General features: G+C 47.1%; 1 protein-coding gene across 1 annotated transcript in view; it reads left to right on the top strand.

The window, feature by feature from the left end:
• The window catches only part of LOC310937535 (histone-lysine N-methyltransferase 2C-like), a 60,385-nt gene that overhangs the window by 15,106 nt on the left and 29,697 nt on the right, over positions 1 to 15,582 (top strand). The window contains 24 exon segments of the mRNA XM_083901818.1: positions 4,183 to 4,354; positions 4,489 to 4,606; positions 4,722 to 4,885; positions 4,982 to 6,589; positions 6,723 to 6,927; positions 8,061 to 8,237; positions 8,308 to 8,457; positions 9,450 to 9,626; positions 9,789 to 9,933; positions 10,877 to 11,463; positions 11,541 to 11,642; positions 11,797 to 11,919; positions 12,468 to 12,587; positions 12,700 to 12,801; positions 13,021 to 13,125; positions 13,262 to 13,443; positions 13,533 to 13,697; positions 13,813 to 13,910; positions 14,031 to 14,093; positions 14,170 to 14,272; positions 14,355 to 14,522; positions 14,524 to 14,657; positions 14,762 to 14,866; positions 14,952 to 15,076. Of these exon segments, the coding sequence (XP_083757944.1) occupies positions 4,183 to 4,354; positions 4,489 to 4,606; positions 4,722 to 4,885; positions 4,982 to 6,589; positions 6,723 to 6,927; positions 8,061 to 8,237; positions 8,308 to 8,457; positions 9,450 to 9,626; positions 9,789 to 9,933; positions 10,877 to 11,463; positions 11,541 to 11,642; positions 11,797 to 11,919; positions 12,468 to 12,587; positions 12,700 to 12,801; positions 13,021 to 13,125; positions 13,262 to 13,443; positions 13,533 to 13,697; positions 13,813 to 13,910; positions 14,031 to 14,093; positions 14,170 to 14,272; positions 14,355 to 14,522; positions 14,524 to 14,657; positions 14,762 to 14,866; positions 14,952 to 15,076 (5,198 nt within the window).

Below are 15,582 nucleotides of genomic sequence, written 5' to 3'. Positions count from 1 at the left end.
GAAAATGCATTAGCATACTTTTCAACTTTTCATACCACTTATCTGACCTTTCTCTTTCGGACTTCCTGTGACACTTCCGGTATGTGCAGGAACGGAGAGAGGAGGTGCAGAGTGAGAAGGAGGGGGAGAGATTGGCGCAGAGGCCTGGGCTGGAGGTGGTGGTTGTTGAGTGCTGATGCACGGGGGATGGAGACCCAGAGGCGTCATTCTCCTGTTTATCTCAGTTGGAGTTAAAAAAACAGAATTCAATTTAAACATCCTGCATCTCTTCTTCCTGTCTTTTCTCAATTCCCTTAGACTTAGCCTCAATCTTTTCTACCAATTCTTTGCATTCTTCTAGCAGTAGTTTTCCTCTAAAACCACCAACCAAACTACTTCTTTTCCCAATTTTTCATATTTTTCACATTATCTAACACTTTCTGGCTCATCCGTTTCACATCTCCTTTAAATTGAACCTAGTCAGGTTCACAACATTTATAACTGTTACAGTTTCCCATTATTATACTTTTTTATTTTTATTTAATTTTTTTTAACCTGCTTTTTTTATTTTACCGGTTTTACCTACCATTCCTCGAATGGGTGTGATATCACTTACAATGGGCTATCTTCTTCGGTTTTAAACTTCCTTTTTCTTAACTTTGTTTTTTCTTATTCTCACACACTCAACCTGTTTCACACATACTCAAACTGTTTCACACATCCTGATTTTTCATACACACATTTGGATCTTTGTCAAACATACACTAACTTTGGATAATCTTTTCAGCCAGGTGGTTTGTACGACACATTCGTTCCGAGCAACGGACCCTTGTAATATCCACAGAGGATATTTAAGACACTGAATAAGTCACCACAAAGTTTTATTCTCATTACCACAAAGTTTTATCTTCTTCTTAACCTCATCCATTGTATAGAGTCCCTGACTCTTTCCTTCTCTTTTTATTTTGACGCAGTCGACTTCGGGATTAGTTTAAGACAATGCTGTCCTTCCAAAAACAGACCACCCGATCTTGAAGCCAAACGAGAGTTTTTTTTCAAACCCCCTCAAATTAAGTTTCCAATGATTTGGCTTCTCGCATATATCTTCAATCTTGGTGCCAAACAAGGGTTCTTGTTTCAAACCCCCCCGAAATTAAGTTTCCAATGATTTGGTCCTCATGAGATATTTCTAATCTTGGTGCCAGACGAGGGTTATTTTTCAAACCCCCCGAGACTAATTCTCCAATGATCTGGCCCTCACTATGTTTGATCTTGAAGCCAAATGAACAGGTTTATTTCAACCAATCCAAAATTAAATTTCCAACGATTTGGCCCCTCACAAGACATACGACACGTGTCTTACCTTTTTGATTGTTTGACTCCCTGGCTGGTCCGTCACCCCTCTCTGGTTGGTCACCGTCACTGTCCCACTCTTCAGGGGACCTGGCCTCCCTGACCAAACGAAGCTTTAAGAGCCCCGAGGTGGAGGTCTTTTCTGGAGAAATGTTTTTCTCCGCCTTGCAAGGTCTTCAGGTCCACCGTTGTGAAGAGAGGGACAGGTATTGGTGCCCCACATTGGGAACCAAAATGTCAGGATAATTTGGTAAAAGATGGATGTTGGAGCCAGCTCAGGAATCAAACAAGAGTTTATTTCTGTACAGAAAGAGCAATCCCAAGGCAACTTGCAGATTCAGTCACCCTGAGAAGACTGCCGGCCCAATGGAAAATCTCTCTAGTTAACCTGTCTGGTGGGTGTGTCAACGACCCCCACACACAGACAGAGTAGAACAAAAGGTTTCCTCCCTCCCACGAGAAGAGAGGGAATCAGGTAGACCCCCCATAGGGAAAGAGGAAGATAGGGTGTTTACGACTCAAACCCCTGTGTCTCCAACTGTTGTAAAACAAAATAGCAAATGGTCCCTTGATCTTAGGTCACTACAGGTCATACTTTTACATTTATACAATATCAATATAAAATTTCCGTAACAGTTTGAAATGGTCAGCATTTCACATTCGCCCCCACCCCACACTCGGGCAGACCTCTCCACGGTTTTAAAAAATCCTGGAGGAAACCCTGCACTGTGTACAATACACACATGGGCACACGCACTGTGTATAATACACACCCTGTGTGCAAGAGGCACACGGGCACACACACAGTGTGTACAAGACACACACACACACAATGTGTACAAGATACACAGGTACAGGACATGCAGATAGAGAAACGCATGCTGTCTGCAAGACACACACGTCGTGTACAATACGCACACGCATGTACACACATGCTGTGTACAAGACACATACACTGTAGTAGGGCTGGCCGATATATCGAAAATTTATCGTTATCGAAATTTACGACGATAATCGACGCCATTTTGCTGTTATCGATACATTCGATAATTAAAAAAAAAAATTAAAAAAGAAAACAAAATAAAAGTTGTTTTAGGCTTTTGTGTGTAGGTAGGCAGGCTACGTTCATGTCCTTTTAAGCGACCCGGACACTTGTATCAGGCAAATGGTCAATTATGCAATTTAGGCGATGACGTCATTTAGCAACTTCGAACTTATCGTTCATTTATCGTTATCGAGGTGAGCTGCTCAGTATATCGTGATATTGATTAGGGCTGGACAATTAATCAAATTTTAATCGTGATTTTGATTTTGGCTTTTCAAGATCATAAAAACATTATAATCAAAGAAAAACGATTAATGAGCCGCTCGGCGCAGTGTGTATGTAAATTCCTATGCGAGAAAACACCTTGAATGCACCTGTGTTACGTGCAGCTGCAGCAAGCGTGTGATGTGTGGATCAATAATATGAGGAGTGAGCAATTAAAAACATGGCAGAAAGGCAGCTTTTGATTGAGAGGAAAGGTAGGACAAAATCAGTTGTCTGGAAAAAAGTTGGCTTCATTTTGACGGACGTTGAGCAAAAGGAACTTGATTGCAAAGTTTCTCGCACTGTCGTGTCTGCTCCTCAAGGCAACACGACCAACTTATTCAGTCACTTAAAGTTCAGTCATAAAGTGGTCAGCCAGCGCCACAGCAACACAGTCCTCTTTACAATGCTGTCCCATATCCCACCACGTCCCACAGACATCAAGAGATGGTGGAGGCTGTGACGTTAATTAAAACGGAGACCCCTCTATGTCGCCGAAGAACCTGTCCGAGAGTCTCCCCGTCGTTTCCGACTGAACAAAATATTTTTTAAGTGTCCGTCACTCCATCAAGGGACAACGGAGACGGCAAGGGCTGCGATTGATCTTAAAATTGCGTCCCGGGGCAGAAAAAATATGTATTTTACGTGAGAAACGGCCACTGTTTCAATGTTATTCAGCTGCAACAACAGTCTTTCTCTCTCCCCACTGCTTACTGTAGCCAAAAGCACAACAACCGTATGTAGCGACACCTACTGATCGGGCGGGAAGTTGCAGTGCATATCCAGCACCACGACGGAGAACTACGATGGCTCGAGGGGTCTCCATGGTTACGCAGTTGTAGAAGTTTAATATGGCCTTTACATGTTGCCGTCAAGTAAACATTTCAGCAGAGTTGCCCTGCCAGCCCTGTTTGCTGAATGTTGTGCTGAAGTTGCAAAAGTTGTGCTGAGGGAGAACAGCACTGTTTTGTTTTTTAGAAAAGTATTTTCTTTTAATTTTGTGTTATTAGTGTTTTTTGCATGTTGTACATTTTTGCAAGTGGTGCTGCAGTCAGTGCAAGTAGATGGGATTTTTATTTATAGTTTTTATTGGCATCATTATTTTAATTTACTATTATTATTATGTTAGTATGTTATTATGTGTTACTAATTTATATGTGGCTGTTCTTTTAGGTTATATTTAAAGTTGAGTTTTGGTGGTTCAATAAATACTCAAGTTTTGAAATCAATGAATAATTGTGTTTATCAATCGTGATTTCAATATCAATCAAAATAATCGTGATTATTATTTTTGCCATAATCGTCCAGCCCTTATACACTGTGTACAAGACGTACACACACACACACTGTACAAGGTGCACACAGGTACACGCACTGTGTTCAAGTCACATTCACACACAGGAGAGTGGTGGATTCTGATTGGTTGACAGATACTGGGAGCTGGTTCTTCAGGGGAGGAGCCTGGTAACTGAAGTCTGCCTCCCATTCTACTCTTAAAAACTGGGAACCACAAGTCAGCTTGCTTCTCTCTCTCTCTCCAGTCTCTTCACAGTGTGTGTCGTGCTCGGGTGACGGTGATGTCATCAGTCTGTTGATGTGCTGTTGCTGTGGTAATTATTATCATGGTAGCTGCCTGGATCCTCCTCTAAGCCCCTCCCCCCTGTCCCGGGTCGGCTGGCAGTGTCACAAGTGTCGAGTGTGTCAGAGCTGCAGGTAACACGCACACACACATTGCCAATCCTATCATTGAACCATGCATCAGCCGATCATGTGATCAGTGCGACAGACCAGGCTCATTGTATTTAAAAAGCATGACTTGACCTCAGTGACCTGTCCCTCTGTGTCAGGTTACGTGGGGAGGATGACGATGTGTTGCTGGTGTGTGAGCGCTGTGATAAATCCTACCACACTCACTGTCTGACACCTGCTCTGGATCACACACCGAGCAGTGGCTGGAGCTGTAAGGTGAGAAACACAAACGGATTCAAACGTACACACTCCTATGAAATCAAGTGTCTCATTTTAGCTCGCACCCCAAAAATCCTGAACTGTCTGTTTTTACAACCTGTCTTTCCTCCAGAATTGCAGGATCTGCCGTCGCTGTGGTGCGAGGTCATCAGGCCAATGGGCCAATCACCCGTTTCTTTGCAAGCCATGTGACCTAGCCCTGCCCTGCCCTGTCTGTGGCCGCACCCCTGATCTCTACACACCTCAGGAGTATCTCACCTGTACCAGCTGTCATAGGTATTAACACACAACAACCACATTTGGTTTGACTGGTCAAAGTCTAGACCTGGTCATGAGGCTGATGCAGCTAAATTTAACTCTTTGTTGTTTCAGGTATGTCCATACAGAGTGCGTTGTCCAGACTGGGGAGGGCAGGGCAGGATCTGAAAGTTACATCTGCTCCACCTGCAGGCCTCAGGAGGAGGATCAAATTCCAAATAGTCTAGTACAATGCAATCCTATCCCAGTCCTGCCCAGTTCCACACAGACTCCACCCATGAGCATGTCACAGTCATCAATCCACAGTCTTATTGAAGATCCACCCATCAGTCCCACCACACAAAGCCCAGTATTGCTCCCCCAAACAGAGCCCCCGCAGAGCAAGACCATGGTTTCACCGTCTCATCATTCATCTGATTCATCAGAAGTCCAACAAAGTCCTTCACCCATTGAACCAAATTCATCAGAGCTCCAACACAGTCCTTCACCGATTCAACCGGATTCATCAGAGCTCCAACAAAGTCCTTCACCCATTCAACCGGATTCATCAGAGCTCCAACAAAGTCCTTCACCCATTCAACCAGATTCATCAGAGCTCCAACAAAGTCCTTCACCCATTCAACCAGATTCATCAGAGCTCCAACAAAGTCCTTCACCTATTGAACCAGATTCCTCAGAGCTCCTACACAGTCCTCCACCCATTCAACCAGATTCATCAGAGCTCCATCAAAGTCCTTCACCCATTCAACCAGATTCCTCAGAGCTCCAACAAAGCCCTGCACCCACTCAACCTGATTCATCAGAGCTCCAACAAAGCCCTGCACCCACTCAACCTGATTCATCAGAGCTCCAACAAAGCCCTGCACCCACTCAACCTGATTCATCAGAGCTCAAGCAAAGTCCTTCACCCATCCATTCCGATTCATTGGAGCTCAGACAAAGTCCCTCACTCATCCAGCCCGATTCATTGGAGGTCCAACAAAGTCCTTCACCCACCCAGCCTGATCCATCGGAGCGTGAATACAGTCCTTCACCCACCCAGCCTGATCCATCGGAGCTCCAACACAGTCCTTTTCCCACTCAACCAGATCCATCCGAGCTTCAACACAGTACTTTGCCAGCTCAACCTGATTTAGCAGAACTCCAACAAAGCCCTGCACCCACTCAACCTGATTCATCAGAGCTCCAACAAAGCCCTGCACCCACTCAACCTGATTCATCAGAGCTCAAGCAAAGTCCTTCACCCATCCATTCCGATTCATTGGAGCTCAGACAAAGTCCCTCACTCATCCAGCCCGATTCATTGGAGGTCCAACAAAGTCCTTCACCCACTCAACCAGATCCATCGGAGCTCCAACAAAGTCCTACACCCACTCAACCAGATCCATCGGAGCTCCAACAAAGTTCTACACCCACTCATCCAGATCCATCGGAGCTCCAACAAAGTCCTATACACGTCCAGCCTGATTTATCGGATCTCCAGCAAAGTCCTGTGCCCACTCAACCTGATCCATCGGACCTCCAACAAAGTCCTGTTCCCACTCAACCTGATCCACCGCAGCCCCAACAAAGTTCTGTGTCCTCTCAACGATATACATCAGAGCTCCATCCAAGTCCTGCACCTTGCCAGCCTAATCAATTGGAGCACCTGCAAAGTCCTGCATCCACTCAACCTGATCCATCAGAGTTCAAACAGAATCCCTCACCCGCTCATCCTGATCAGTTGGAGCTTAAACAAAATCCTCCATCTAATCAACCTGATCAACCAGAGCTCCAACAATATCCTGCACCCACTCATTCAGATCCATTGAATCTCCAACAAATTCCTGGACCGTCACACCCTGATCCTGTGGAGCTCCAACAAAGTCCTGAATCTTCACACCCTGATCCTGTGGATCTCCAACAAAGTCCTGAACCTTTACACCCTGATCCCGTGGAGTTACCACAAAGTCCTGAACCTTCACACCCTGATCCTGTGGATCTCCAACAAAGTCCTGAACCTTTACACCCTGATCCTGTGGAGCTCCAACAAAGTCCTGAACCTTTACACCCTGATCCATGTGACTTACAAAAGAGTCCTGTATCTGCTTATTCCCATGAATCTTCCCTCCCCCACCAATCACAGCCTGAACAAAGTCCCACAAATGTTTGCCTTGATCCAGTGGAGCTCCAAGAATGCATAGAACCTGCTAACCTCGATCCATCAGAACTCAAAACAATTCCTGAACCTATTTGTTCTGATCCATTGGAGCTCCAACAAATTCCTGCACCTAACCATCTCCACCAATTGGCGCTCCAAGAAAGTCTTGAACCCACTCGTCCTGCGATTGGTCACCAAAAAGGTTCTGCACCTGCTCTGCCTCATCTATCGGAACTCAAAGAAAATCCTAAACCTCCTTACCCTGATTCCTCATATCTCCAAGAAATTGAAACGCTCTCTTGTCCTGGTACACCAGACCTTGAAAATAAGCCTTTGTCATCTTGCCAAGATGCTGCAGAACTTCCATCATCATTCCATGTTCATCCAGCAGAACTCCAGGGAAGTTCTGTATCTTTGAGCCCTGACCCTCCAGACAGACGTACCCCATCTCCCAACATTGCAGCATTTCATCAACAAAGCTCTTCTTCTGGTTCATCAAAACTTGACTGTTCTGTCCAGACTTTTACACAGGCCCAACGTAGTCCCTGTACTACCCATAATTCCACAGAGGATCCTCTTACAGCCACAGAGTCTCAGCGGGTCAGTCTTCTTCCTTGTGGCCTTGCACAGAGTCCTTCTCAGGATGCCTCCACACAGAGTGGTAGACCTTCCAGCACCATTCTCAGTCTGCCATTAAGAACGCCAAGTTCTATGCCACATAGTCCTGCAGACATTGGCACCTCAGTTCCACAAAGTCCCTCACAGGTTTCTGAATTTACACTGGACCAGGAGAACTCTGGATCAAGCAGCTCTGCTCAACCGCAACATAGGGCTGCACAGGACATTTCTACACTGGACCAGGATGCCCCACCAGTCTACTGTATGTTTACCCACATATCAAGACAACATGCCTCACCTCCATATAGCCTGTCACCATCTCCACCCAGAGTCGCACAGAGTGTGTTACAGCCTGGTAGTCTAGTCCGAGCTAATTCTACACAGTCTGTCAGGCCTTTAAAGTGTGACCTGCTTTCTTTTCATCTTATCACACAGTCAAGAGTCACTGAGGAGGGCACTGAAACCTTAAGCAAAGACCTGGAGTCTTCAGAGCATAGTCCTGCTCAGCTGAGTCCAAATGCTGATGGCCAAACACTGGAAAAAAGCCCCATCTCTGAACTGTCTGCTGTGCCCCCTAATGGAAACAGCATAGATAGCCAGCTTCCAAACAAGGTCAGTTCTGTTCAGAGTAGCTTGCTCAGCCCTGACCCTTCAACCCCACACCATGTCCATGCTATCTCAGCACCAGAAAGCCTTGTTCACATTAGCACTTCAGCAGAACACAGTAGCCTACCTTTTTCACTTTGTGCAGAGGAAATGGAGGAAACTCCTCACCCTGTTGGCCGCATCCAGCAAAGCCCTTCCCATGATTGTCGCACAGACTGCATGGAAGGTAAAGCTTGCCACATACATAACCCAGCTACTTCACCTAGTGCTTGCACTATACATGCCAGTGAAATGCCTGCAAGCCCTGGCAGTTCTCCTCAGGCTGACACTAGCTTCATGCCAGTTGAGACCAGCCCTGCTGGTATTGGCCCTTTAGCTTCTGAGACTGACCCCTTAGCCATTTTGGATAGTCCCATCCACCCTCTTGTGTGTCAGGATAAGGACATACAGGTGGCTGTCAATCATTCACCTGTAATTATTCAATCAGAAGCTGATTCCTGTGTTCTTAACTCTGACCCCAGTAGTCCAGTACATACTGTGGGCCGAGTACACACTGAAGCTAGTAGTGTTTGCACTCTGGTGGATACCACAGATGCTCCAGAAATAATTTCTCCCCCTTATAGTCGTTTTTCAGAACCTCCAGAGAGCCAAAGTCCCATTCATTCTGATCCATCAAGTATCGCTCAACCCAGTCCATCAAGTCCTGCTCAGCCTTGTTTGTCAAGTCCCCCACATCCTAGTAGTAGTCAAGCACATATCCAAACTACCTGCAGTCCCACACAGGCAACGTCAGCTAGCATTAGTCCTCCACACTGTAGGCCTGCTACTACGAGCCCAGTTAGTAGCTCCATTAGCCACAGCCTGGGCAACTTTCCTTTAGACTGCAGTGGCCACGCAGATCCCGACTCTGCTAGTGTCACTCAGAGTCCTGCTAGGTCTAGTCCTGCTGGTCAAGCTAGTCCTGTTCATGTACTTAGCGCCTCTAGCAGTGTTCATTCAGGCAGATGGAGTCAATTATTGATTAGCTCGACAGAGAGGAGCCCTGCTCACACTTCTAATGTTTGTGGTAGCCTGCCCCACAATCCAGCTCAGGCCACTGAAACCCTTAATAGCCCTTCAGGTAGCCCGCATTACAGCCCTGCGGGTAGCCCGCATCACAGCCTAGGTCGCATCACTGGAACCAGTTCTGGCCTTACTTTGGCCTGTTCTAAAACACAGAGCTCTGTACTTCCTGGTGCAGTTAACTTTGATCCAGATCCTGAGTCCTCAGCCAGTATCCTGCAGAAGGGACTACAGCCTGATGGCTCACCAAATGCTAGCTCTAACAAGGCTAGTCTGAGCCAGGTGGGCCAGCCTCCACTCAGACACTTAGACCCTGACAGGTCAGCTGCCTTGGTAAGCCCCTCTTATCAAAGACCACCATCCTCTTTTGATGATAATTCATCCCAGTCTGCTGTGAGCCCTAGTTCCAGTCCAGTCCACTCTAGCCCAACTCAGGATAACACTGCGATGCCTAGCACTAGTCACACTAGTCCCTCACCCCCTCACCCCTCACAGGTCAGTCCAGCTCAGACAGTGGCTGTGCACAGTAGTCCAGCTGAAAGTCCTATGGATTCAGTTTTTACTCAGATCTCCCCAAGTCCTGGTCCTATTAGTCCTGCACTGCTACAAGTTAGCCAGAGTCCTGCTCCTAAAACAAGGTGTGAGACAAGTTTTGGTCCCAGTCCAGTTTGCCCGTTTCTCACCACAACTGAGCTGTGTGAAGACAATTCTTATCCTGGTCCTGAAAACCAAGAACAGTCTTTGTCCAGCAGCCAAACATCTGCAGCCACTGAGCGTGACTTTCAGGGACATTTACAGTTTAAAGAAGAAGCTGAAGCAGAAGAGAGTGAAGAGGAGTTAGAGAGTAAAACTCTACAGCAGGAGGAGCCAGTGGAGGAGGAGCCTTATCTGACAACTAATGCCACACCAGAAGAGGAGGAGCCTGATGAGAGGATAAGGGAAGGACGACACCAAGGCCAGGAGCAGGAACCTTCTTCAGGTAGGAGACACTCACTCTCTATGCTCTTGTTTTTTTTTGTTTTTTTTTTAAATTTGAATAATTTTAAAGTTTATATCGGGTTGAAAGCAGTGTGCTGAAATACTGGAGGCGTGTCTGCTGAAAGAGGAGGAATCAGTTTAACTCTGAGCTCAGGGTTGAGGTTTAGTGGCTGTGAATCTCATCACGTTGTCCACGGTTTCCTCTATGTCCAGGTTCTGGATTGAGCAGTTGCACGTCACCAGGAACAAAAAAAAACATGTTCCCGAGTTTAATCCTGAAGTTCAATATTCATGTTCCAGGTTTAGTCCAGGTTCAGTTCTTACCTCAGTGTTTCTCTTGTTTCCTCCTGTAGGAGTCAAGTCGTCTTCGCTCCTCACTGAGGTCCATCTGTCTGCTCCTCACTCCCCTCACCCCTCTGTGTCTCACCCTGCCTTACCCCCCTCCTCACCTCTCATCGTCCCCCTCTCCTCCCCATCACCTCCTCCTCCTGGTGCTGGCTCTATGGAGGCCTCTTCTTCCTCTCCTGGAACTACTTTGCCCATCTCCTGTTCTGCCCACTCTACTCCTCCCGCCTCATCTCCTGTTGATGACCGCCCCCTGGAAGCAGAACCCACCTATCACAGAGGACCCGATCCAAGGACAGGTGAGGAGGTGGGGCTTGAGAACCCAGGAATATCCAGTCAATCACAGAACCAGTTTGAAACCACCAAAGACAGACCCTCGCAGAGGGTGGAGTCGGCATCAGAAAAGGCCTGCACATCCAAGGTGGTTGCTGAGCAACAGCCAATGAGGGAGAGGCAGGACGCAGTGGAGGAGGAGGAGGAAGAGGGGGAGGTAGCCACGCAGGAGGACCAATCAGATGAGGAGGAGGAGTCAATGAGTCCTGTGCTTGACCTGGACCCCACCATTGACAAGGAGGTGATGGAGCTGATGGCTTGCTCTTCTCCTCCCCCCTCCCTCTTCTCCTTCTCCTCCCGCAGAGGGAGGTGTCGTCCACTCAGAACTCCTCCTCCCTGCTCCTCCAGACCTTTAGACGATCTCTCCCTCCGTCTGAGGCAGTCCCCCTTCTCCACCGAGGCCTCCCCTGAGACCTCCCCGACCAGAGTCCCCATCACCCCGCCTCCCCTGTCCCCGCCCTCACCTGATCTTAGGTCTCCACTCTCAGCCAGAGAGTCTCCGCCTCTCACCAAGGTAAATCTTTTTATTGATTGATTTATTCCCACAGTGATGGCTCCTCGTTTCCTCATGTGCCTCCTCTCCTCCTCCAGACTCCCTCCATCACCCTGTTTCCCCTCACTCCTAAGATTGGAATGGGAAAACCAGCCATCACTAAGAGGAAGTTCTCTCCAGGCAGAGCAAGGGTCAGACAGGTAGGTGACCGTTGACCTCTGCTGTTCCTCCTCATCCTCACACCATACATTTTTCCCGTCCTCTGCCTCTCTCCCTCCTCCCTCCCTCCTTTTAATTGGTCTTTTTCCTCTTCGCATTCCACTTTGTCCTCTTTCTGGTCCTCCTCCTTAACAGGGCTCGTGGTGGAGTAACCGCAGGGCAGTGAGCCCCCCCTCATCCTCCCAGGATTCCATGGGCGAGGGTTGGGACAGCCCTAAGTCCCACCCATCGGACTCCCCCCTCTGGAGCATGAAAGTGGTAAAACAGTACTCCGTAAACTAACCAGCTGTTACTAATTGTTGACTGACTCCACCCCTCCGAGGCATGGCTGTGAGAAACGCTCGTGCTTGTGTGACTCTCCGCTCGCAGTAAATGAAGTTAGATGGATCTCACTTGTGCGGCAGAATTGTGCGTTCTCGTAGTCTTTTGGTTTATGACAGAAAGTTGCAAGATTTGTCATTGTTTTTAAGAATTAAAAAATAATGCCTGAATAAAGAAGCTTATTAAAGCCTTATATAAAATCAATAATAATGATGATAATATTAAAGCGAACAGAGAATCCATATCGGAATAGTATTGTATCGGCAGATATCCAAATTCAGGTAATGGGATCGGATCAGAAGTGAAAAAATGTGGGTCGTTTCATCCCTAGTTACCATGGTGATGGAGGATGTTTGGCTCCATGTTAAAGTTACTCTTCTTCTTTGACTTTACTCCTCCTCTTCTTCCTTTGTCTTCTTCCTCCACCTCCATATTGTCCTCTTCTTCTTCCACCTCCATGTTTTCCTCCTCTTCCTCCTTCTCAGGGCCGTGGTTCAGGGTTTCCGGGTAGGAGAAGGTCCAGAGGAGGTGTTGGAGGAGGAAGAGGAGGAGGCAGAGGAAGGAGCAGACCGAAGACACAGGACTGTGTTTCTGTGTCACCTGGAGTAAGACACACACACACACACACACACACACACACACACACACACACACACACACACACACACACAAACACAAACGTATTGATGCGTGTGTGTGTGTGTGTGTGTGTCTCAGTGTGTATATGTGGAGCAGTTCCAGCCGAAAGAGGAAGAGGAGAACTCGATGCACAACACAGTGGTGATGTTCTCCACCTCTGACCACTTCACCCTCAGACAGGTACATGCCCACATGGACTCACCTGACCACACTTGCTTACACTATGTCATCACAACATCACATGACATCATAATATTTTGGTTCATAATTAGTCATAATTTTTGCACTTTAACAAAACAACACATCTCATCTGAAGAACAGAAGAAACATTGTATCTTCATCTCATCACACACACCTGACTAACTATGTTCCCATCTGTCTCCATGTGTCTCTGGACAGGACATGTGTGTGGTGTGTGGTAGTTTTGGACGAGGAGCAGAGGGCAGACTATTGTCCTGCTCTCAGTGTGGACAGTGTTATCATCCTTACTGTGTCAACGTCAAGGTCAGCACACACGCACACGCAAGAATATAACCTCTAATCTGATTACTTCACAATCAATCACTGTTTTAATGAATGTGTTATTGTTGTAGTGGTATTGTTATGAATGTAATCTGACTACTCTCTGCTTGGTGTTCAGATCACAAGGGTGGTGCTGACCAAAGGGTGGCGCTGTCTGGAGTGTACGGTGTGTGAGGCGTGCGGCGAGGCCAGCGACCCTGCACGACTGTTGCTATGTGATGACTGTGACATCAGCTACCACACCTACTGTCTGGACCCACCCCTTCACACTGTTCCTAAAGGAGCATGGAAGTGCAAGTGGTAGGTTCACCTGTCCATCACCGGTCAATCACCTGTCAATCACCTGTCAAAGTATATATCACTCTCTCCTCTGTGTGTGTGTTCCTCAGGTGTGTGTGTTGTGTCCAGTGTGGCTCCACCTCCCCCGGGCTGAACTGTGATTGGCAGACTAACTACAGTCGCTGTGGGCCGTGCAACAGCCTGAGCCGCTGTCCACTGTGTCACCGAGAGTACACGAACGACGACCTCATCCTGCAGTGTCACCACTGTGACAGGTAACACACGCCGAGGCTCTGCCCACACCTTTTCTGCCTCACTCACACAAACACACCTGAGAACGTGTCACATTTCAAAATAAAAGTCTCAGTTTCTCTGTGTGCATGTGTGTAGGTGGGTCCATGCTGTGTGTCAGGGTCTTACCTCAGAGGAGGAGGTGGAGCTTACAGTTGATGAAGGCTTTGAATGTTCGCTGTGCAGAACACACGGCCGTGCCCCCTATGGTAAAAAAACGTCCGTTTGGTCTATTGTGTGTGTGTGTGTGTGTGTGTGTGTGTGTGTGTGAGCAATAAAATAAAACCACATTAAATGGTGATGTGTGTGTGTTTCAGTGAGGTCAGACAGTTTTGATTCTCCCTTCACGGCTCAGATTGTATCCAGGATGAGAGAACCAGGTGAGTGTTACAGGAAGTGATGTCACCACATTGAACATGTCAGAGGTGATCTCATTGTGTGTGTGTGTGTTTTCAGAGTCAAAGACCTACACTCAGGACGGTGTGTGTCTCACAGAGTCGGGACTTTCTCACCTGCAGTCTCTGGTTGAACCTCTGACATCACCGCGCAGGTATCGCAGGTAAAAGCTCCGTCCACCTGCCCTTCTATGGAGGCGATGAGTCATCACTTTCACTGATCAGCTGTTCTCCCGTTTCCTGCAGGTGTAAACCCAAACTGAAGCTGAGGATCATTAACCAGAACAGCGTGTCTGTCCTGCAAACGACAGCGGACCCAGACACGCCCACTGAGCCTGACCACAGTAAAGGTCAGAGATCACACACGTGGACACACACACTCATGTTTCTCACAGAACTGATGATTAAAATCTTTTTCAGGTGATTTAGAATGTGAAATGAAATCTGACTCCAGCCCCGAGCGAGACCACGCCCCCGATGATGACGGCATGAAGGAAACTGAGGATAAGGCCGGCAGCAAGAAGAGGAAGAGAAAGCCCTACAGGCCAGGTGACTGGGTGGCAGGGCAAAGAGTGTCACTATCACACTTCACTATGGATGTAGTTAGCTTAGCATCAGCTCCAGAATAGTAGTTATTCCCCTTTCTCTTTCAGGTATCGGTGGCTTCATGGTGCGTCAGCGCGGTGGTAAAGCGGGGCAGAGCAGAATCAAACTATGGAGAAAAGATTCCACAGAGATGGTGACGGCAGCTGAAGAAGGTGAGACGCATGAACACGCCCCCGGTCACGAGGTTATGAGGTCACACAGGAAACGGAATAACCATGAATCTGTTTATGACATCAGCACGACTGAATGCTGATGCTGTCTTGGAGACAGCGCCCCCCTCTGATCAGACCATGGAGAAGGTGAAGAAGAGATATAGGAAGAAGAAGACCAAGCTGGAGGAGGAGTTTCCTTCTTATCTTCAGGTAACACAAACACACAGGTGTACACAGACAGTGCACACTAGGGATGCAATGGTACAGTTTTCGCACGGTTCGGTATGCATGATGGTTTTGGGGTAACGACGCGATTTCGATATCTTAAATAAATAATATAAAACTGCTCAGACTAGCAAAGGCAATATTGCATTGTAAAAATAATTAAAAGCACAGATATAATCAAACCACAAACTTTATTTAAACAATAGTGCACTCAGATAAAATTAAACAGCAAACATGAAACACTAAAAATACATTTAGTTAGTTAGTTAGTTAGTGCTATCCAATAAAAATAAACAACATTTTAACCCACTCACAGAAACTACAACTACAAATTCACCATGCTGCTCCAAGTGAAAGAGACGGGGGATGACGCTTGCTCTGGGTGGTGCTGTAAAGTGTCTGTCCAATATCTAACTTCAAACCAACTTCACTGCGCTGCATAACAGATGCGTTGTTTGCTGCTGCGTATTGAACCGAACGGGGTGTACCAA

The sequence above is a fragment of the Microchirus variegatus genome (genome assembly GCF_963457635.1).
Source record: "Microchirus variegatus genome assembly, chromosome: 15".
In the NCBI taxonomy this organism is placed as follows: Eukaryota; Metazoa; Chordata; class Actinopteri; order Pleuronectiformes; family Soleidae; genus Microchirus; species Microchirus variegatus.
The sequence above is the reverse complement of the archived record's forward strand: the minus strand, read 5'-3'. Positions and strand labels throughout refer to the sequence as shown.